General features: G+C 44.1%; 1 protein-coding gene and 1 gene segment (V, D, J or C); both read left to right on the forward strand.

Annotated features, from left to right (window-relative positions):
- The first annotated feature begins 717 nt into the window (after positions 1-717).
- Positions 718-1244, forward strand: LOC117057980. The segment is given in 2 exon segments: positions 718-777; positions 865-1244. Coding segments are annotated over 2 exon segments (426 nt in total).
- Positions 1245-4584: 3340 nt separating this feature from the next.
- Positions 4585-23659, forward strand: LOC117057981 (immunoglobulin kappa light chain-like). Its single transcript, XM_033168819.1, has 6 exons — positions 4585-4658; positions 4820-5160; positions 8776-8863; positions 8951-9249; positions 18611-18644; positions 23093-23659. The coding sequence occupies exons 1-6, from the start codon at positions 4610-4612 to the stop codon at positions 23419-23421; spliced, it is 1140 nt and encodes a 379-aa protein (XP_033024710.1). The 5' UTR covers positions 4585-4609; the 3' UTR covers positions 23422-23659.
- Positions 23660-24630: the final 971 nt, after the last annotated feature.

The following is a 24630-nucleotide window of genomic DNA, read 5'->3' on the forward strand; positions in this document are numbered from 1 at the left end:
GTCCCCCCACAACAACTGCCAACCTAGCAGTTCAAAAGCATGTGAAAGTGCAAGTAGATAAATAGGTACCGCTCTGGTGAGAAGGTAAACGGCATTTCTGTGCGCTGCTCTGGTTCGCCAGAAGCAGCTTAGTCATGCTGGCCACATGACCCGGAAGCTGTACACCGGCTCCCTCGGCCAGTAAAGCGAGATGAGCGCCGCAACCCCAGAGTCGTCCATGACTGGACCTAATGGTCAGGGGTCCCTTTACCTTTTACCTTTACCCCCAACACCCTAGGCTGATACTGTAACTGCTTCAAGCACAGAACTGCAGCTGGCCTGAAAATATATCGAGGCAATATATTATTTCTAGAAAGATGAATTATTTTGTAATTCAGCAGGTCAGATAGCACTGTCTTGTATTTCAGAAAGTGAGGTCTTCTCATTAACTGCTGTCTGTGGGTCAGCAATGGGGCAGTGTGCCTTTGGGGGTGAAGTCAAACTGTTGGAAGGTTGCAGTGCCTCGTGGTTCGCCCTGATTTAAGAGCTGTAACCTCAACCACAGACGTTTCTCGTGCCCTGAAGCACAACCCCCACAGGAAGGGACTCTCCTCCCTTGCACCCCTTCAAGTCATTTGCATAGATTTCCATCCCTGGCACTTAATAACTCCCCCAATTTTATCCCCGTCACTCTGAAGCTGGGCTGCCTCTTGGCGATAATATCTGGGAGCCAAGAAAGAGTGTCATCCATCATGTTGCAGATTTGTTTGATTTGGCTGGTCTCGGGTTTCTTTGAGGGTAACTTTTAAGAGATGTGTTCTTCCCTCTGAATTTTTAAGGGAAATGTTGCAGATCCACTAACTTGTTTTGTGCCTCTCCTTCCAGAATCCAGTGGGCAGATTGCCATCACTCAGACACCGGCTTCGATACAGGCAAGTCGTTGGGGCAGAGCAACAATCCAGTGCAAAGCTGCCTCTTCTGTCGACCGTTATATGGCCTTATATCAGTTTAAATCAGGTCAGAACCCCAAGCTACTGATTTATTATGGTTCAACCCGTTTCGAAGGGACTCCAGATCGCTTCAGTGGCAGCTACAACGGCAACGACTTCTCTTTCACTATAAACGGTGTCCATGCCGAGGACGAAGGGGTATATTTCTGTGGCCAATACTACAGCCTTCCTCTCCACAGTGATACACTTCAGTACAAAAACCAGCTCAGTAGCCTAAGACAGAAGGAAGAAATGGCAGCAGGTGTTCTGCAGTAGCAGCAGCTTTCTGTGGTAGAGCATCTTTTCCGAGGTCAGCAAAAGCAAGGAACCCCTGACAAATACCCTGTTGAGCCCTGTCAGACTGAGAGCAATATGGATCTCACCCGTTGAATCCAGTACCTCTCTCCTAACCCAGTCTGGAAAAGAGTTCTGGAGCACTCAATAGCTTGCATGTTATATGTTGATATTCGGGGTTGCATAATTGCCCCAATTCATATCGGGCGTCAGTTTCCGAACTGAGACTCAGTTTTTGTCACCGCTTGGGATGGGGGATAAATTAGATTCAGTTCATATCTAAAGGTGAATTTAGCACTTTTGCACTTTCCTGAACTATGTGAAAACAGTGACACAGCCAGAAATCCACGCTGAATTCCCCCATGCATTTCTCCCACCGAAACAAATCATATATTAGGGGGAAGTGAGAATAAAATTACCATAAAAGTGAAAATAACATGCAAAAATTCATTTTTTCCCCCAGGGAAAATTGCTAGCAAAATTGTGTACGTTAGTCAAAACTGTATACAAAAATATATTAATCGGGAGAAATTCACAACAAAAAGCAGAGGAATTTCCTTTTTTATATATAAAAAAGGAAGGTTCTCAAATTGCTTCAGAAGTCATCCTCCCCCCCTCTTCTTTCCCAACCTTATACTGTACTCAATGCTAATGTCTCGCAACAAATGTAACTGATTTGTAAGAACAAATGTACAACCTGAAAAGAGAGACAAGGCGTGTACTTTTGTAAACCGAGAAAATATTTAATAAAAATATTTATTTTTAAAAATTGCTTCAGAAGCGTGAATAACTGAATTCATGGTTGGAAAACTAAGAATCAAAGAGAGCAGAAACTGAAAATACCTTCCATTCCTAATCACAGGTCATCCTGTGGCCCATATTTTCAAAACTCTAATGACCACTCCAACAGATCAGTGGTTGGTACCATCTTGTTCATTAATCCAAGACGATTATTCAATTTTAGTGCGTACACACACGGGCACACGGACATCGGGGTGGTATATTGTCAGGCATGAACAAGCTGGCAGTAAATCACACCATGTGAGTTGGAGTTAACTCTTTATTAGCAAAAACCCAATCTGCACAGTCTTGGCGGAGTGTCAAGCCGAATGAGCACGGCCACCTATCCCTGGAAGGTCTTGCTCCCATGAAGCAGCTGATGAGACTGAAGGTCCCCAACTCCCCCCAGCTGTCTAAGTCTCCTCCTCTCCAGGGTTTTCCCCAAGCCACTGGAGACTGCTTGTGCACATAGCCAATCTCTCTTCCATCCTTTTCATGCCTCTCCCAGTTCTGGGAGACCGGAGGGAGGGGAGCTTGCAGCAGCAGGAGACACCTTGCCTTCTTCGCCAGCCTCACTCTTGGCCTCTTTCCTCCCATCCTTCTTCACTTTCTGCCTCTGATTCTGACTCTGGACTTCTGTCTGCCACAGACTCTCCCAGCTCACTCAGCCCTGTTACCACCTCCACATCTGACACCTCCTCTTTCCAGCCCTCTCCCTCTTCTCCCTCTGACCACTCATCATTGTCTCCTCCCTTGGTGCTTCCCCAGCTTACCTTGGTGTGATGCTGCATAATATTGGCATGGTCACGTACCCTTGGCAGTGTCTTGCGCCTGAACAAAACATGGGGTTGGGTTCGTGTTGTGTATTGATTCAATGATTTTTATATCTGTGTTACTATTGTCTGTATTCGCATTAGGGTAAAGTAACTGCCTTTCTGTTCCAGAAGGAACAGCTGCTATTGGTTCATTTAAGCTACTGTATTTGGATCCTCAGTCTTAACGGTTCCCACCAAAAGGCAGCTTTGTGATTGCTTGAGATTGTTCCCTCCAAAATGTATCCTTTCTAGCCAGTCTTCTGTCCCTATAAATGTAGCTTCCCTCTCCTCAGTCTCCATTCTTGTTTGCCTGAATAAAGAGTGTTACATGAAGAAGCTGTCTCCTGCCTGCTATGTCAGAAAGCTGAATCACTTTCTGAAATCACTAACCCCACGCTACAACAGTTCGATTCTAAGCCAAAGTAGACTGTGGGGTCATTGGGTTTCCTCCCGTTCAGCTTTAAAGAGCAGGTTTTGGTGGAGAAAGCTCTGGTGCAAAAACAAGCAAGCAAGCAAGCATGATAGGACACAGAGTTTTAAAGTGCACACCTGGGAAGAGCTGGGCAAAACGTAAGTGTAGATAAGACCTGAGTCTACATAGACTAATTGTTATGTTGTCAGCAATAAGAGTTGCAGTGTCACCATAATATGGTGTCAAAGGCAGGAATAACAGGACTCTGCTTTATCCTGAGTCAGACCATTGGGCCCATCTAGTTCAGTATCATCTGCACTGAGGGGCAGCAGCTCTCCGAAGCTTCAGTTGGGAGGTTCTCCCAGACATACGTGGAGGTGTAGGGCAGGTGCGTCTGAGGATGCGCTGAGCAATCTGTTGGGCGATCTGTTTTTCAGTGCCTATCATGGGCTTCAGGTTAAGCTGCCGATTGTCATATGGTAGATAGCGTAGAATGAAATTCCCTTCCTCGTTTCTCCTTACGGCATGAAATGCTGGATCAGCAGATAGACAAGCATACAAACACCTGCGCTTGTCTTGCTTGTAAATGGGTCTTGGCCATAGCGGTCAACTTTTCCCTTTTCTTGTGAGGAATCCTATTCGGAATAAGGGAATTTCCCTTAAAAAGGGGGGGAAAGTTGACAGCTATGGTCTTGACTCGAAGAAGAAGAAGAAGAAGAAGAAGAAGAAGAAGAAGAAGAAGAAGAAGAAGAGGAGTTTGGATTTGATATCCCGCTTTATCACTACCCAAAGGAGTCTCAAAGCGGCTAACATTCTCCTTTCCCTTCCTCCCCCACAACAAACACTCTGTGAGGTGAGTGGGGCTGAGAGACTTCAAAGAAGTACGACTAGCCCAAGGTCACCCAGCAGCTGCATGTGGAGGAGTGGGGAAGCGAACCCGGTTCCCCAGATTACGAGTCTACCACTCTTAACCACTACACCACACTGAAGGGAAGGGTGTTTGGTTGGGCTGGGTTGTTGTTGTTGTTGTTGTTGTTTGCATGGATCAAGGCCTCAGGACTGTGAAAAGACCCAGCGCCTCTGAAATACTAGGACAGGACAATAATGCAAGCGAAGACCACCAGGCACCCTTTGCTAGAAGTGTGAGTTTTGGAGAAGCAGAAGTAATAAAGTGTTTCCCAATGCAAATAATATGCTGGAAATGAGGCCCTCATTTGTCCCTCATTTGTTTTGCTCCACCCACATGCCATTCCTATCAGCTCTGGGCAGCGATGATAAATCCTTGGGTGCCAATCTGGGGCTTCATTGGCAAGGGCCTTCATCGCTAGGCAGTGAACACCATGCGCGTTTCAATGCTTTTCCCCATAAGTCTCTTTTTCTGGATCCAAGGTAAGAGGAACAGTTAAAATGGATTTGATTTTTTTTTAAATGGATCTGGTACTTGATATTTGTCAAAGATTTCTTGTTGGCCTTGATTTCTCTGAAAGACCATTCCATTGCTAACTATTATAACGTGGGGAGTCATATTGATTTTTCTCCCTGTTATCTAGATGCCAGAGGGGACGTTGTGGTGCTGACTCAGTCTCCAGAATCACTCTCCTTATCCATTGGAGATACGGCTACAATTAAATGCCAGACTGTTCTCAAGATCGATGACGATATCAACTGGTACCAGCAGAAACCAGGACAACCCCCAAAACTCCTCATCGCCGAAGAGCATAAGCGCCAAAGTGGGGTTTCAGATCGGTTTAGCAGCAGTGGCTACGATACAGATTTCACCTTCACCATTAGTAACTTCGAAGCAGATGATGCTGGAGACTATTACTGTCAGCAAAGCGACCGCGTTCCTCTGCACAGTGATTCGAAGCAATACATAAACCTTCCTCAGAGGGTTGCATCTGATATATCAGCCACTTGTTAAGCAGGGGGCAGGTAGACTCTTCTAAGCTCTGTCGCATGCGAGTGAAGCACAAAACTCTCTGAACAGTAACCTCTCCGGATGTCCTGGCAGCCAAGGAGGCGTGAATCCCTTGAGCAGCCTCCCCCCCCCACCGCCGCTCTACCTTTAAACATTTCACAGGGCACTTGTGAACTTTGAGAAGAGCACTGTTCTCACACCAAGGATCGCTGCCTGAGACCATGCACACATAAAGCAATGTACACAGGTTAATACATTGGCAGGGTTGTAATTTTATTATGAATGGACAGTAAGTAATTCAAATGGTTAAAACTTTACAATGGACATGTAGTACATTGATACACAATGGAACCGAGGAAGTCAATCTGTTTTGTCTTGTTTTTGTTGCTGTTTGTCTTATTCTTAGTATTGTTGGGAAATTAATAAAATGTCATGAAAGAGAGAGAGAGAGAGAGAGCACGCACACATGAGCACATTATTTTTATTTTTAAAAAGTTAATTGTCCAGCTCAATTTCAAGCATGTGTTGCATTCACCCCAATCTCTGAGGAGGGAGAGACTCCAGGAGTGTTAGCGCTAACTTCCTTGGAATGAAGGTCAAACAAGAATGCGGTGCCATTATGACATTGTCACGTACCAACCTTCCCAATATCCACGAGAGGTGCGAGATGCCAGGGGTCTCAGGTGTGCATTACCCAGGGCCTGTGTTATCTTTTGGACACATGAGGCACAGCAGAGACTGTGGTGTCTTTATCATTTATGGTTTATTTACACCTGAGCCTTGAAGGAAGAGAATCCCAGCATTAGATGCCAAGAGGGTCCTTTGCTCTCTCTCTCATAAGCACAGCAGGCTTGGGTCTTCAAACAGAGAAATGAGCCATGGTCTCTGTGTCTTTGTCCCAGCCAGCCCAAATAGTGTTTTCCTCCATCACCTTCTCCTTGCTAACACTGTAAAAACTAACTCTTCCCAGCTTACGTCATCCAAAACTGAAATCCCAAACCCTGCCCACTAACACGCAGCTGGAGGAGGCTTCACCCCTCCTTGACTGTCAGTCTTCACTCTCTTGATAGCTTTCTTGACTGGCCATCATCAACCTTTGTTCCTCCAATGACCCACACTCAGCTAGCTCTAGCCAAGCTGGCCTGACTCATTAGCATAAGATGGATCCGGGGGGGGGGGGGGTTCTGTGCTTGGCACAGTTTAGTCAAACCTTAATTCATTCTAACTTTGGCTAAATCCAAGAATCATAGGCGACTTGTGCCCACAAACTCGCACCCAAACCTATCACAATATATGGTTTTACAGAGAACCTCATTTCTAGAATGAAGTGGCCTCCAGGCAGGTGATGGGGAGGCCAAGGCCTCTTTCCTCCTTATGGAAGCACCATTGGCGATTCTCTCTATGGCAACATATCTGCACTCAACCGACTCTTTAGATATGTAAAGAAGGTGTCCAACAGACTGCCCATTGACGCAACAAAGAAACTGGTTTTACCACTTCAGTAGTTCCTTCTGTATAAGCTCAGAGGAAACCCAGTGCTTTTTTGTGCTTAAAATGAGGTGACAGCACTTATATATTAATAAAAATCTGTGGGTGCTAGCACAAAATAGCTGTGATTGAGAGCAATGTATATTTTTCCTACAGGTAAAGGACCCCTGGATGGTTAAGACCAGTCAAACTTGACTATGGGGTGCAGCGCTCAGCTCGCTTCAGGCTCTACAATTGGGGGGGGGGGTGCGCCTAGTTGTTGCTAAGCAACAACAGATACTATTGAGTGCACCAATCAGTAGGGTGGTCTCCACAGTTGGGATCAGCAAGACGTAATTGACTTCCCACAGAAATCAGGAGGCTGTCTGGGGGAGGAGGGAGGAGCATTTAATTTTGTGTTAAGTCACTTGTGAGGTTCTGATGTTTCTACAAACGATATTATGTGTATATGTAATAATAAGTTAAATGTGTAGGTAAGTATAATATTTGAATTAAAATAACATGGTGGGTGCAGAGGACACACAGAAAAATACATAGTGTGAAGTTTGAGCACCATGTGGCATAATGTGGCAATTAAACCCAGAAATAGGGTTGCCATGTTTTAGAAAGTGAAAATCCGAACACAAAGTTGTTGAGCTTTTTCAGGCAAAGTTGTTGAGCTGTGTGTGGTGGGTTTTTTGGGGGGGGGGGTGGAGGTGGTTGGGGGACAAAGTTGTTGAGCAAAATAAAAGACATTTTACAGCTATTTCCCCCTCATAAATTGTCAAAACCACCGATTCCGATATGGGTTGCCAAACATCTGGATTTCCACAGACATTTCAGCAATTTCCACCTGGATGCTATACCCGATAGCTGAATCCTGGCTATGTCCAGGAAATTCCAGATGCATGGAAGCCCTATCAGAAAACTGTCAAGTTTGAAGGCTGTTTCAAGTAAAGGCCACACTAAGGGCTTGTATATATAATATATTTTTGAATAATGTTTAATGGATTTTGTTGTATACATAGCACACTAGAACAGTAGAAAATAATCCCCCGCAAAGCTACCATAATATGAAAAACTTGTGATAAATGTCTCTTTCTCTTCTACTTTTTCACCCTACTATTTTTACATACATGCTTATGAGATCAGGATGACGTGCAGGTGATGGAGGCTGAAAATGACATTTCAAGGGAGGAAAAATGTACGTCGTCATGGAAGAAGGAGTAGTGATCAGTTTTATGATTGCCAGATTAATGAAGTTAGCGATTTCTGAATCGTTTTATCATTGTTATTGGCATGTGAAATAAAGAAAGCGTCCAGTTTTTGCTTTCCTTGTAGGGCAGTGATAAGATACCATATATAAGATACTGTTATATTCTGAAACACACCCTGTGGGTAATTTAAAATAATTGTGGGAGCATGAACATGGAGATTGAAGACTCTTCCACGTCATCTGTGTGGGACAAACCACCATTTCGTTCTCTCCCAGCAAGAAACAAGGAACTTAAAATTGATTCATAAAGGATTCAGATTTGGATCATGAATAAACTTGGACTGCCTCTTTATTTATAATTTAAAAGGCCAGAAAACAGGAAACTATGCAGAAACAGGAGCTGAAAACAATCTCCATGTAATATTTACTTTCTGGATTGACAGTGGTACCTCGGGTTACATACGCTTCGGGTTACATATGCTTCAGGTTACAGACTCCGCTAACCCAGAAATTACGCTTCAGGTTAAGAACTTTGCTTCAGGATAAGAACAGAAATTGTGCTCTGGTGGCGCAGTGGCAGCGGGAGGTCCCATTAGCTAAAGTGGTGCTTCAGGTTAAGAACGGACCTCCAGAACGAATTAAGTACGTAACCAGAGGTACCATTGTATTTGGTAATTTGAGAGAGCAAATCTTTGCATTAATTGGCTCCTTGGGTTCCTCCTGCTCCATGAACTGGAACTTCCACCACAGCTGGTGGTTCTGCCTTGAAACACAACCCTCGCAAGAAGTGACAGTCATCCCTTGCAACCCCGCTATTCATTTGCATATATTTCCATCCCTGGCGCTTGATAACTCTCCCAGTTTTACCCCTGTCATTCTGAAGCCGGGCTGCCTGGTGGCAATAGTATCTGGGAGTCCAGAGGAAAAGTTTCATAAACGGCACCATCATGTTACAGATTTGTTTCATTTGGCTCATCTTGAGTTTCTTTGAGGGTAAGTTACAAGAGGTGTGTTGTTCTCTCTGAGTTTCTAAGGCAAATGTCGTGGATTCACTATTGTACTTTATTCCTCTCCTTCCAGGATCCAGGGGACAGATTGTCATCACTCAGACACCAGCTTCCATACAGGCAAGTCCTGGAGACAGAGTGACCATCCTGTGCAAAGCTTCTTCTTCCATGAGTAATGACATGTCCTTATATCAGTTTAAACCCGGACAGAAACCCAAGCTAATTATTTATTATGCTACGAGCCGTTTTGAAGGGACCCCGGATCGCTTCAGTGGTACCTACAGTAACACTGACTTCTCGTTCACCATCAGCGGTGTCCATGCCGAGGACGAAGCAGATTATTACTGTGGCCAAGACTACAGCTTTCCTCTCCACAGTGATACACTTCAGTACAAAAACCAGCTCAGTAGCCTAAGACAGAAGGAAGAAATGGCAGCGGGTGTTCTGCATTTAGCACCCTCCTTTCAGCTTGCGGAATGGGAGGAGGTAGGAAGGAGAGTGGGAACTGGGCTGAGGGTCATTGGCACCTGCAGAAGGGCAGCTTGAATATGGCTAAGTGAGCCACATCGTGTCCAGAAATAGACCAATCCCATATGAGTTGAAAGAGGTCGTCATGGCTTCCAGTTCTCTCCACACTTCCAGAAATGCTTCCAAGTCATCACTCTCCCTTTTCTGCGCATGGACAGATTGAAGTCCACTGATGAGATTCGCCTCATTGACATGGGATGAAATCCCCATCCTCTCCTATGCTGACATTCGATGATGCTTGGTTTTAGTCCTGTCCGTGTGAAACAGCAGGATGTTTATTTAGGTTCTTTGTATATTGTTGCAAGTATCACTTCACTTTCAAAAAAAAACTATTACACACACACACACAAAAACACACACACGCTTCCTACTAACTGCCTGGAAACCCAGATTACTGGTACTCTTGAGATTTGCAGCTGACTCTTCGAGCATATGTCACAGGAATCCCCCGTGACAAACGGTTCAAATTGCTGCATTTTCACTGCCGCCTTTTCAGGGGGCAAAGCAGCTGTCAAGTTTTGAACTGTTACCCAGCCATTGTCACTGGTTGGGATGGGGAAGAGTTTAGGTTCAGTTCACACCCAAAAATGTATACCAGGGGGTCAGCAAACATTTTCAGCCGTGGGCCGGTCCACTGTCCCTCAGACCTTGTGGGGGCCAGACTATATTTTTTTTTGGAGGAAATGAACGAATTCCTATGCCCCACAAATAACCCAGAGATGCGTTTTAAATAAAAGCACACATTCTACTCATGTAAAAACATGCTGATTCCCCGACCTTCCGCAGGCCGGATTGAGAAGGTGATTGGGCCAGATCTGGCAACTGGCCTTAGTTTGCCTACCCATGATGTATACAAAGGTGCATGTATTATGAGAAAGTGTGCATAAAACGTGAGGATGACGTACATTGCAATACATTATGGAAAACAGCTTGCCAAGAATGTGTTTATTATTCAAAGCTGTACAGTGGTAACGGGTTACAAACACCTTGGGTTACAAACACTTTGGGTTACAGACTCTGCTAACCTGGAAGTAGTACCTTGGGTTAACAATTTTACCTCAGGATGAGAACAGAAATCGTGCGCCGGCGGCTCAGCGACACCAGACTCCTTTGGGTAGTGATAAAGCAGAATATCAAATCCAAACTCCTCCTCCTCCTCCTCCTCCTCCTCCTCTTCTTCTTCTTCTTCTTCTTCTTCTTCTTCTTCTTCTTCTTCTTCTTCTTCTTCTTCTTCTTCTTCTTCCTCTCTCTCTCTCTCTCTCACACACACACACACACGCTGCTCTCTCCATTCTCCAACCTATGCCTATTCCTCTGCCCTTCTTCCGCACCTGACCAAACCCCACTCCTTGGTGAGAGCCATTTGACTGAGCTGGACCAACCAGCTCAAACCTCCTCACATGCTGAGTTTCTCAGGTAGTTTGGAGCAGCTGGAACAACTCGGGGCGTTTCAGGCATTGGGTAGGCATCGTTTTGGAGGGAGGGGAGGTTGTCGTCTCTGCCTGCCCCTCCGGAAAGTGGGATATCCTGTTAAAGGGATCCAGGTGAGATGCTTCTTTCTGGACGCCCAGGCGGGCACTAGGGCCACCCAGAAGGTTTATGACTCTTTGAGATAGGTAAAGAACTCCCTTTCTTCAGGTTGACCCCATATTATGTACTTCCAGCCAGGGGGCCAGAAGGGGTGCAGTCTACCCAATGCCTATGCCAAGCCTCTGACACCTGTTGTGGCCTGATTTGACCCAAAATAGAACTTGTTGTGCTTCGTTATTTATGGTTTAAGACAGTCTGTCGGGTGCAGGCAGCCTGGGCCACAGTGAGGAGACCAACAAATGCCTATAACCTCTTAATGCTTTGGCAAAATCAATTAAAAATCGCAAGCATAGTAAAACCTTCTAAAGGAATGACTCTCTTTACATTAATTGGCTCCCATGAGTTTCTCCTGCTGCATGAGCTGAAGGTGGCAGCTGCCAGTTTCTGAACTGACACTCAGCCGTTGCCACAGGTCCGCGTGGCATGATATCGCCAGCTCTTGACAAAACTCCCATAGTTTAATGTTATATCAGCTCAATACATTTTGGCACCCGAGGCGAACCACAAAGTGGTGCCCCCTCTGCTTGCTCTAGCTTTAGGGATATGCTACTGTTGCTGTGAACCAATGCATGATTCTAAAGTAAGTAAATATCCTTTTTAAACTTACTTTACAAGTTGTTGCCCGATCCTTTGTTAAGTGGGAGAAGAAAGGGACAGCCAACTTATCGGTACTTCATAGCTGGATTTGTTCAAAACAAGGTTTTACAGCCTAATTCCTGTGGTTTTCATTTTGCTGCCATGGATGGGATTTTGAAACTGTGTTCAACCCCCACACATGGGCACCTGGAGGGGCAAATGGCAATTTTTTTATCTTCTTCTTTCCATTAAAACCCATCCCACAGAAAGCCACTAAGGGGTTAATGTACCTGGGGGTATGGGGCTGGTTAGCTTTCCTAAGATCTGAGTCTGGTTTCTGTTTACTATCCTAAGCAATATTTTCTCCAAAAGTGTTTCATTATAAATATATTATCTTTTTATGTTGCAGTGTGTAATTTTTCTCTGTTCTGCTGTTCTTTTACATTTGCTTCAGCGAACTTGGGGTTATCTCTTGATTTCTAATTCAGAGAGCCGGAAGATGGGATATTTTTCATCCGGAAAACTGGAGCACAAAATCTCTTCCTATTACTATTCTTTTTGGACAGATCAAATCTTACAATTCAGGATGGGAGAACTTCTCAGGAATTGTTCTCCTTCAGATTGCTGCATATCTTCCTGAGCTTCCTTCTGTTTCGTGACCTGGAACCTCATCCACAAGCGTTTCTTCTGCCTTGAAGCACAACCAGGAAGCAACACTCATCCCTTGCACCCCTTCTCCTCATTTGCATAGATTTCCATGCTGAACACTTAATAACTACTCCACAGTTACCCCCTTCATTATGAAGCTGGACTGCTTGGTGGCGAAACCATCTGGGACACAGGAGAAAGAGTTTCATAAACAGCACCGTCATGTTACAGATTTCTTTGATTTGGCTCATCTTCTGTTTCTTGGATGGTAAGAGAAGAGGTGTTGTTCTTTCCGAGTTTCTCAGGCAAATGTTGTGGACTCACCCGTGTGCTTTATTCTTTCCCTTCCAGAATCCAGGGGGCAGATTGTCATCACTCAAACTCCAGCTTCCATACAGGCAAGTCCTGGGGACACAGTCACCATCCAGTGCAAAGCTTCCTCTTCTGTCAGTCAATATACAGCCTTGTATCAGGTTAAACCAGGACAGAAACCCAAGCTGCTGATTTATGACGGTTCAAACCGTTTTGGAGAGACCCCGGATCGCTTCAGTGGCGTCTACGGCACCACTGACTTCTCGTTCACTATCAGTGGCGTCCATGTCGAGGATAAAGCAGAATATTACTGTGGACAACGCCAAAGCTTTCCTCTCCACAGTGATACACTTCAGTACAAAAACCAGCTCGGTAGCCTAAGATACCAAGAAGAGACAGCAGCCTGTGTTTTGCAGCAGCAGCACTTAGTGGCAGAACATCTACTTTGCAGCCAGAAGGTTCCAGATTAGATGCCTGGCTTCTTCAGGTCCATACCTTCCAACAAAATAGGGATGTCCCATTCTAGAATGATGATTTTACTTTTTACACCCCACACATCTGACTGGGTTGCCCCAGCCACTCTGCGCAGCTTCCCACATATTTAAAAACATAATAAAACATTAAGCACATATATATATATATATATAAACTTCCCTTTACAGGATTGCCTTCAGACGGCTCAGGGGTTGGATCCATACCCTCCAACATTTCTGCAATGAAATGCGGGGATTCTTCGCTGGAGCTTCCCGCGCGCAGGACAGGGTCAACAGCACGCGGGGTACCAGTTGCTGGGGGATCTGTGGCCAGCGCCTCACATGCACCCTTGCACGGCCACCGGCCAAGCCTGCGGACGGGACGGCCAGTAATTCCGGAGCCCAGCTCACACCGCGCCGTGAAGAAAGTTGTCCGCCAGGCTGAATCTGAAGGATGCGTGAGTCGTTCGGATGAATAAGTGCCTCGTAGATGTATCTGCAAGCACTTGCGACCTCCTAAGTTATTCCCAAAAGTAAAGTATTCAAATAAAGGGCGGCCAAAACTGCGGCCAAATGAAGTGCTAATAAACGATAAAAAAATAAACCTAGATGAAATGAAGACAGACAACCATGGTTTCTTTGGATGGCTTTGGCTGACCCGCGTGGGCTGTTTCTTCTCTCTGTACCTTGCCACGCAACCCTCTCTCTGGGCTTGTCCGCTCTAAGACCATCTAAGCTAGCTAACCTTTTACCGAAAGATCTTCCGCGATCTAACCCTCTCTACCTCCTGCGCGTTCTTCTAACCTGTACGTAACTCTCAACTAACTCACCCACACGGGGAGCCACAGCCTTTTATTGACAACGAACAGACAACGTCATGATCAATAGTTTTACCAATCAGAACACTGTTGCTGCCCTTGAAAAGGGCGGGAAGCAGATTAACTGACCATTAACAAGTTTAAACCTTGGAGCCAAAAAGTCCCGGCGGAGCGATCCCAGCGGCAAGTCGCCTACTGGATCCTCCTTTCACTTTCACTTTATCGTGGAAGTATACATCAAATAGTGCATAAATAATCATAAACAAATATAAACGACCGTAGGGTCAAATGCACCCACGAAGTGTATTCCCACAATGAAAATAGGGACATCCTAAGGAAAAGTGGGACATTCCGGGATCAAATCAGAAACCTGGACGGCTTCTGTAAATCTGGGACTGTCCCTGGAAAATAGGGACACTTGGAGGTTCTGGTTGTGACATCTAGGGTTTCCTAAATTGCCCTAATGCAGATTTTGAAAACTAATTGTGCCTTTAAGAGTCCTAAAAGGAGCTATGGGAAGCATGAATAGCTCATGCCCACATTGCTTATTTCTCTTGGCATGGTGCTGTATATTATTGGCATGGTCACATGACCTGGGCAGTGTCTTGTGCCCAAACATGGGGTTGGGTGTGATTCTGAGCTAAACCTCTGTGGGGTACACAACCCTATCCCATACTCTTATTTATTTTTTTGCACATTGGGCTAGCATGCTCCCAAGCATTCTCCCGCAAGTGGGGCTGTCTGATTTGGGGTGGCCCAAAACAATTTAGGGTGCACACCCCTAGTTCTTGACTTGCCATCTAGGGCCCTCAGAGATTTAAAAAGCGTTGTGCAAAACCAACACTTTTGCACAATACTATGATCGAAGATAAAGATTCTCTTTGAGATGAAAAATTGTGACTCTCAAGAGGGACAATCTCCCCCCAAAAGAAGATATATGAGATTTTCTTATTGTGGACTACAGGGACATAGCAATAGCAGTTCTTTATTAAGTTTATTGGCCGAGCTCCTTTTAAAACCTTAAAGGAAGTAAGGAACTTGGAATAAGTAACCTACCACATTTTACCGTGTATAAGATGCCCCCATGTATAAGGCGACCCCTATTTTCTGAGCCCAAAATTAAGAAATAAATATTTTAAACATTCCGCATATAAGACTATCCCCAATTTTAAACTTATAATTTTTTTGGCGCTGTGGGTTAAACCACAGAGCCTAGGGCTTGCCGATCAGAAGGTTGGCGGTTCGAATCCCCGTGTTGGGGTGAGCTCCCGTTGCTCGGTCCCAGCTCCTGCCAACCTAGCAGTTCGAAAGCACGTCAAAGTGCAAGTAGATAAATAGGTACTGCTCCGGCGGGAAGGTAAACGGCGTTTCCGTGCGCTGCTCTGGTTCGCCAGAAGCGGCTTTGTCATGCTGGCCACATGACCCGGAAGCTGTACGCCGGCTCCGTCGGCCAGTAAAGCGAGATGAGCGCCGCAACCCCAGAGTCGTCCGCGACTGGACCTAATGGTCAGGGGTTTCCTTTACAATGAAAAAGTACAGTACTTTGTCCTTGTAATGTATAGAGATAGAGAACAGATAGCAGCATCTTATTTGCATAGCCCAGAAGTCTTTCAAGAGAACAGCTATGGGGGTGGGGTGGAATCAGCAAATGCAGTTAAAATTAAACTTTTTTTTAAAAAAAAATTGCTTGCCTTAGGGCTTATCCACCTTGTTAAGCAGGGGGCACATAGAGAAAAGCAGACTCTTCTTAGCTCTGTCACATATAAGTGAACCACAAAACTCTCTGAACAATAACTTCTCAGGATGTCATGGCAGCCGATGAAGCGCGGATTACTTGAGCAACCTCCCAGCACTTCAATGCCTTTTGAACGTTTCACTGGGGGAAATAGGGATGCTTGTGAATGGCACTGTTCACACGCCAAGGATCGCCACCTTAGATGGCGCGCACATTCACATGCTTTAAAAAATAAATAAAATAAAAGCAGCCAACAATCTTATACGCATTTACTCAGACCTCAGTCTCACAATTTGATGGGATACCAATAAAAAACCAGTTGAAATATATATATATATAAATACAAAAATCCAGTAGCACCTTAGAGAGCAACTAAGTTTGTTCTTGGTATATGCTTTCGTGTGCATGCACACTTCTTCAGATACACTAAAACAGGTGCTACTGGACAATTTATTTTATTTTATTTATTTATTTTATATATTTCGACTGTGTCAGACCAACACAGCTACCTACCTGAATCAATGAAAAACAGTTATTTGCAAACTAATCAGGCTCCCTACTGGAGAATTTCAAATTAAAATGAGTGCAACTTTCAGGATACATATATTTCTTAGGATTTCTTTCCCTGTTTATCTTCCCAGCTGAAAGAAAAATAGGGGGAAATGTACTTGGTATATATACTTAATTTCACACCTTACGGTGTAGCAGGTTGCAATACCATCTTTAATACTGGGAATTTAAAAATACATATATTGTTTTAATAAAACTAATGCGTTTTTATTCTAAGGCTGTGTCCTTATACAGACTTACCTGAGAGTACAGTTCTCTGTATGACCATACAAATGTACCGGACAGCTAAATCATACAAGATACACATCATATTCTCCAAGTAGGGAGGTAAGTTTGGATTATTATTATTTTTAAGTGTGTATATTTTATTTCCCCCACTGCCCTTGGTGTGCATTTTTCAGGGAAGACTATTTTCTCCCCATGCCATGAGTATTTCTGGAAATTTTACATTTGTTGGCCAAGCCCAGTGGTAAACATTACATGACTCCAAAGTGTACAGTTATTGTGCATGTTTGCAAGTTTCCTTCCATCCAGGTATACAGTACCTAGATTGTATCAGGCCAACACAAATCAGCCTAATACTCTCAACGTTCCTTCATGATACAATCAGTTGCAGAGTACTCAAAACCCATGCAAAGTTGATAACGTAAAACTGTGAGGCAAGTCTCAGAACAAGAGAACCATAATGGACAACTGAAGACTAAGGGGAAGGAGATCATGAAAGGAAGTCATCTATGCTATGTGCTGTTGATGAAATGAATCCACACAGGGACACTCACGCAAAAGACAAGTGGCTCATCTCTCTCATACAGAAACACGTCAGAATACTCACAAAGGCCTAGTTTGGGTGGCAAGTTAAACTATGGTTTGGTATTCTAAGAACAAGCCTTGAGTTCATAAGCTGACCCCCATCTCCTCTCCTTCAGCGTAGCTGTGAGGAGGGATTGAAAAATTGAAAAAATTGACTTCCAAATAATTATTGTAGGCATATAGGCACCCAACGGAAACAAGACAATTTTTTTCAGGGAACTAGCACACAACCTGCTTGAATATATAAATGAGGAGATTATCCTTATGGGAGACTTTAATCGCATTTGCACTTTTATATCCAAACTGAGACAAACTGTGGCGAGTCTTAGTTATGGTTCATTAAAGCAGCAAACCATGGTTTATAAAGTTGGCTTGTTTTCCTATAGTTTAGGCAAGCCACAGTTTAGGATTCAGACATAGCAATATACTGCAGTTCATTAAAAATGGAAGTGAAAGCTTTCGATCTCTTCCTCGCAGGTGTGCAAGAGGAGGATGGAGAATTGCATGTGCCTCAGGTTTAAACCGTGGTTTAATCCTAGGTAGATCTAGGGCCAGTGTGGTGTAGTGGTTAAGAGCGGTAGACTCGAAATCTGGTGAACCGGGTTCGCGTCCCCGCTCCTCCACATGCAGCTGCTGGGTGACCTTAGGCGAGTCACACTTCTCTGAAGTCTCTCAGCCCCACTCGCCTCACAGAGTGTTTGTTGTGAGGGAGGAAGGGAAAGGAGGATGTTAGCCACTTTGAGACTCCTTCGGGTAGTGATAAAGCGGGATATCAAATCCAAAACTCCTCCTGCTCCGCCTACTTGGTGTCTGTTCCCAAATGTGGTTGGACTACAACTCGCCTCATCCCTAGCTAGTTGGACCAGTGATTGGGAATGATGGGAGTTGTAGTCCAACCACATCTGGGGACCCAAGGTAGGCTTAGAGTGTATCTAGCAACAGCAGTTTACAGCCGCTCTGATCTTTGGCCAAAAAAAAAGGTCCATTCTTGTCATATTTCTTAAAATCATTTATTGTGGATGTACGCAGGAAAGTCCTAATGAGAATTTTGGCTATCGTAATAAAGAACAAGGACATATAAAGGACTCTGAAACTTGCTTGGTGCAGTCCTACTCATGTGTAATCAGAAGTAAATCCCATGAATTCCAGTGGGATTTCTCCCAGATAGCCATGTTTAGTTTTGCATCCTAAGTGGAGAAAATAGATGTTTTTCTTTGTTAAAAGACGAGGGAAGACCATGTTTCAGTTACAGGTAGGTGGCCGTGTTGGTCTGCCATAGTCAAAACAAAATAAAAAAAAAAATTCCTAAGCACCTTAGAGACCAACTAAGTTTGTTCTTGGTATGAGCTTTCGTGTGCATGCACACGAAAGCTCATACCAAGAACAAACTTAGTTGGTCTCTAAGGCACACGAAAGCTCATACCAAGAACAAACTTAGTTGGTCTCTAAGGTGCTTAGGAATTTTTTATTTTGTGTTGAGGCAAGACCATGTTATAGGCAGTCCTGTGCCTAGTGCCCCATTTTGGGAGCTCTGCAATGCTCTAAGGAGCAAATATTCTAAGTTCTGGTTTGCATAGCATTCTTTGAAAGCTTTCCTCCAGTGGTCACAGCTGGAAGAAACTTGTTGTTGTTTTTTTGTCAAGGGAGCAGGTCTTGCTAAAGCACTGTGTTACACTTTTGGTGCCGGGACCAAGCTAGAAATTAAGCGTAAGTCTCGTTTTCCCCTCTGCTGCTTTGGGGGTGCTGAGTGTGGGAAGCCTATGTTTTTAATGTGATTTTTGATGAGTGTGGGAAGGCAGTGAGACGAACCCTCTATGCACGATGGGGAACGGATAGCTGTGAATTGCAGTGTATTGCCGTGGAATTTAGAGTTGCTTGGGCAGTGAAAAATGTCAGCACATGGGCCAAGGGGGATCGGGGAAAAGAGTGTTCCTTATTGTTCTTTTCTCCCCCCCATCCCCCAACATGTTGGGGCTCTGCGTGAAAATAATGCTAGCGGAATTTCTAGCCAAAGTTGAATTGAAGATTAGAATGACTTCTGTAATAGGACTGAGTTGATATGAACTTGTGAAAGCACATACTTCACCTGACTCAGTTGGTGGAGCGTGAGCCTCTTCATCCCGGGGTGGTGGGTTCGAGCCCCACATTGGGCAAAAGATCACTGCATTGCAGGGGGTTGGACTAGATGACCCCCGTGGTCCCTTCCAACTCTACCAACTCGTCCATGATTCTACGAGTATGAGTATGAGAACACCACGGCTGAAATTCTGGACTCTACAGCGATACATTAATTTGCGAACCAGGTATTTCCAGGGAATGTCATGTTTTTTTCAAAGGGTATGAAGTGGGCCTCTTATCCCTGCGGAGATATCAATCTGGCGGCGCAATAATTTGAAAATGCACATTGCAACAGGTAAAACGTGCAAGTCCTTCAAGGAGCCGAGGACAAAATGCGGTCACGGTTAAAACCCACTGTAAGTTTAGACAGTGTTGTGTCATGTTTTACACAGTGCGTTTTACCTTATAGGAAAAAGCCCTATCTTTTATGGGATGGGGATTGTTTCACAAGAGCTTCAAATCAGCTTTAATTGTGCAGATTTGCTGGGATATGTTTGGAATCCTGTGCAGGTTTAATTTTCAGTTCAATGGGATTTGCTTCCAGGTAGGTGAGCTTAAGACTGCCACCTAAGTGACGAAAATAAACCTAGTTTTTCCTCTGTTAAACGGCTACGCTTACTGTTCCAGTTTGTAGGCACTTTAGGCAGAGACTGGTACCTCGTTTCCAGATCTCTAGGAGCGAAACCACTTTGCTTACCGGTAAAAAAACTTTGAAATCTTTCCTTCAGTGGCCACAGTTGGGAGGGACTTGGGTTTTTGCCGAGGGCATGAGCAATGGCAAACCACTGTGGTTCACTTTTGGTGGAGGGACCAAGTTAGAAATCGCACGTAAGTCTGTTTTCTCTCTCTGTTGCTTTGGGGGTACAGTGTGTCGGATATCTATATTTTCATTTCTGTTGAGTGTTGGCAAGCATCTGGGCATTGGGAGAAAAACTACACAAGCTGGGGAACTGGCGATTATGACAGAAAACTGAGTTAGGGTTTGGGATTGTATTTTTTCCTAACTGAAGCTGCTAAGAGCTCCGTTGGGTGGTCCGTATAAAAAAAAACTTCAGCGTGTGGGGAAATGCTGTGATTCACTCTCAGCAATGGGACCAAAAGAGAGATAAAAGGGTGTGCATTTTTTGGTTCCCTCTGCCTCTTTCCCCACAATGTCTTGAGCTCTCCGTGAAATTGATGCTAGCAGAATTTCTAGCCAAAGCTGCAGTAAAGATGGGAATAACATCTCTAACTGGTTTAATTTGGTATAAACTAAGTGATATCCAATGGAGAGCCAGTTTAAAGAAACAGTTTAAAAGTTTTCAGAACGTAGGGGGTCGTCCCAGAAGCTAAATTTGGTTGCCTCTGGACAAACCAATAACAGTTCAGACTTACTGTTTTTTTTAAAAAGTGCCAATTGCTGAAAACTTGGTGAAGAAACCAGATCACAGGCAGAGAAGTGCAGAAAAAAAGAACTGAATATTCAGTTGAAACAGATTTCTCCTTTCTGCACTTTACCAAGTTTTTTTTACACTGGGTGTTCAGCAGTTGTTAATAAAAACAGGTATCCTTCATAGAAAGCGCTTTACTGTATTTGAAATGAATTACAGTGGGGTGGGAAGGTTTTTTTTTTGCACTATCAAGCACTTGGAAACCAGCCCAGTTCATTTCAGGGGAATTTATTTCAATGTAAATAGGCACCATTTGGAATATTTTGGTACTCTTAAGTCCCAATGGATGGATGGGTGGTAAAAATTAGGTAACTCCTGGGCTTGACTGCATAGAACCAATCCTGCCATCATACTTATTTTGGGGAGAAATTCAATTAAACCTGCACAGGATTGGGTAATGTGGCCCCACTGCGTATCGATATAGCACACATTCATCTGAATGGATGGAAAGGAATCCCATGGGAGCAGTGAACAGTGATTTATGCACTTGATAAAGCAGCTAGAACACAACAGGTGATTTCTGGACTCATTAATTTGAGAATATATTAACTTGAGAATACAGGTATTTCTAGGTGAGGTCATATTTGTCTGTAGTTAAGTCTAACATTGTAACTAAGGTGCTAGAAATACCCTATCATTGATTTTCACGGGGATTTTAGTCTGACTGTTCTGCAAAAGCCTATGTTAGAAATTGATATAGATATAGCTCTATAGACTACCGTAATTGGAGGATCTTTGCCCAAATGGCACAGTAAAGCCCTTTTTTTCCTCTTTTGGCTCTGGCGTACCATGCATATTGATGGTGCTGTGCAAATATATCGATTGATCAACAAATGCATTGATAAATCAAAATCTGTTCTATCATAGATAAGTCAAGTGGAACCTAAAAATAAAAAATAAAAAAATAAGCAGGCATTTTGTCAATGCGCTCTGTCAAAGGCAACTGGGATTGAAGATGCTATTAACTTATAGCAGAGACAGAATTCTGCAACAAGAAAAAGAGTGAAATTTCAAGGTTATTTTCAAAGCGAATATAGTATTTCTTTTGCCCCTACCAATTTGATGGTGCAATACTTTGCACAGATCAGTTATAGCAAGTAAAATGAGATGTATGTCCTTTACGAAACTTAGAGCACAAGCTGATCATTGTTAAGACCACTGTATGCTTAGCACATGCTTAATTATTTGCCATTGAAATTAATAGGGGGGCTTCATATTTTACTGGTTTGGGCCATTATTAGTTATTTGGGCATTTCTGAAGTAATCCAGAAAGGAGAAACAATGTAAAAGATGGTAAAAACGTAAGTTTTATGATGGAATATAGAATTTAACTCTCCTGTGTGATTCATGTATGGGTGCTTAGAGAAGGGTTTAAACAGCATATTTCATCTACAGTGGTATCTCAGGTTACATACGCTTCAGGTTACAGACTCCGCTAACCCAGAAATAACGCTTCAGGTTAAGAACTTTGCTTCAGGATAAGAACAGAAATCGTGCTCTGGCGGTACAGTGGCAGTGGGAGGCCTCATTAGCTAAAGTGGTGCTTCGGGTTAAGAACAGTTTCAGGTTAAGAACGGACCTGCGGAACGAATTAAGTGCGTAACCAGAGGTACCACTGTATAGGATAGAAAATGTAAAAACCATGTACGAATAAGTAAAGAAATATCTGCACTTACACTCTAGCCAAATTTATAACAATGCACCACACGCCAATTACGAAAGCCAAAGTAATGCAGAACATTTCAAATTTTGCAGCTTTCTTTATGTGTTCTCCCCACGAGCTCAATTTCTCTGTCCCTGCTGCTCCACATTAGGACAGCACTGCATCCGGATATTAATATTGGCCTGTTCCTAACTTTACTCAGTAGGCTGAAAGATACTACTAGGGAAATGTTCGCTTTAAAAATGTGTAGATCAGTTCTGTGCACAGCTACTGTGTCTTGTCTGAGGGTGTGCTGAGCCCAAGTTTTACTTTCCTGCAGTACATGCACCGTCACGAACGCTGTAGGATTTTGAATTTCTTTGGTTTTCAGAACAACCGCGTGTCCATGTTTGCATGGCAATAAGACGTTCTCAGTTCAGCAGGGTTTATCACTTCCAGATAAGGCCACATAGGGTTGCAGTTTGAAGTTTTTTTCTGTACCTTTAACAGCTGTTTAATCTGCAGCAAGAATAAAAGCATTATACCTCCAGTCAGTTTCTGAATGTTGGGCTGCTCCAAAATGTGTGGGGGAAGTGATGATGATTTCAAATCTGAGCCTGAACGCTGTTTGCATTTCTGGTGTGATCAAGGTGGCCAACTAGGTGTGTCGTGAAACAGTAGCAAATACTTCACTTGCTTTATTGGGGTGTGGGTGTGTGTGTGAAGAAGTAGACCCAGTGCCAGCAGAGGTAGCACTGGTGTCTAAATTTTGTCCCGTTTGGGGGTCTCCTGGACCGGCAGGGAAACTCATGGATTTCCTTTGCCTCGAGCAATTACCTTCACAATTTTATTTGGACGGCGGCGCCATTTGCAGCAAAATGTCTTGAACTAGCATTGTGGTCTTTCAACGGCCCTGTGGTACACCTGAATGATGCAATATTCCGTGTTCTTGTTTGTTTATGCAGGCGGACAAGACGCCACGCCGTCGGCGTTCATTTTCCCGCCCTCTAAGGAGCAACTAAAAACGGATTCAGCCACCTCCGTGTGCCTGGTCAACACGTTCTACCCGAGCAACCTGAACGTGGTCTGGAAAGTGGATGGCACTACCGTCAGTGAGGGCGTCCAAACCAGCCCCCCATCGTCTGATACAGATAACACCTATAAGCTGAGCAGCACGCTGACGCTCCCGACATCAGATTTCAACGCCCACGAATTATACAGCTGTGAAGTGACACACAAAATGTTGTCCAGCCCTCTTGTGAAGAGTTTTAGGAGGTCTGAGTGTTCCGGATAGGGCCCCCCCCTATAGAGCAGGTTCTTCTTTATAGTCACCCCCCTGCACCAAGTTTACCATCCATATCAGAAATCCCCCTAGTATTATGACTGAAGGAAAGAAATCTTACATATCTCGTCTTGCATGTCCTTTCTCTGTGGTCTGTAACTTCTTCCATGTCCTTTTAAATCTTACTTGTATCACGTTAACCTTGGGAAAGAATATAAATGCATAAATAAACTCATTCTCTTGAAAAGCACGTTGTCTCCCTCCGCTTCTTGTTTTCAAGGTCGCAATCAATCGAAATCAAGCAAAATCAGATGAATTATAATACTTGATGGGGCCGGGGGGGGGGGGTCGAGGGGAGAGGGCAGGTTGCTGCCTGCTATCGATCCTAAGGTATAATGAATCAACTGTAAGGAATCGATATGACGGTAACCATATGCGTGGTTGGTAAAAGGTCTTAAAACTTCCACCTGCTCTGAAACGAGTTTTCAAGTCCCAGCAAATATGGCTGCCTGTGGTGTCACTACATCCCTTCATCCACTGAACGGGTGAGAATTTGTTGGTTGGTACCTTTGGTCGCCATGGTGCACAGTTACAGGGTACGTTTACAGTACCAACCCATATCCATTTATTTCAGTTAAATCCACATAATCCTGCAGCTTGCATTTTGACACACACACAAACACACATCCCTACAATGTCCGGGGTTCCCTGGAGGAGCGGGGATGACTCCGAGGTCTCCTCTGCACTATGTATTTCAAGTAGTTTCATAGCTCTGCTTCCCACATAGATTTCTGGGAAACAGGGGTGTAGCAAGGGGGGCAGGGGGGCGGTCCGACCCGGGTTCCATAATGGAGGGGGTGACAAATTATCAAGGAACATTTTTTTAAATTATTTTTGTTTAATGCCTGCTCCAACGGTCTTATCTTACTATACTAGGGATTATATAGCTATATATGGCATTTCATGCATATCGGTTAATATCTTGACCCTCCTCCACAAAAATAGCTGTTCACTTGGCTGTTTTCCTATGTCATGAAGGCTGAAATTTCAGTTCAGTGGAGCACTTACTGTTCCCAACCCTAACCCTGTGGAAAGCCATCTAATTAGACTTTAATTTGATTTTGAGATGTTTTTAGGAGGCAATTTAATTATTGTTTGATTTTATACCAATGTTATGTATCTGATGTTAGCCACCCTGAGCCCGACTTCGGCCGGGGAGGG

The sequence above is a fragment of the Lacerta agilis genome, chromosome 14 (genome assembly GCF_009819535.1).
Source record: "Lacerta agilis isolate rLacAgi1 chromosome 14, rLacAgi1.pri, whole genome shotgun sequence".
NCBI classification, from domain to species: Eukaryota; Metazoa; Chordata; class Lepidosauria; order Squamata; family Lacertidae; genus Lacerta; species Lacerta agilis.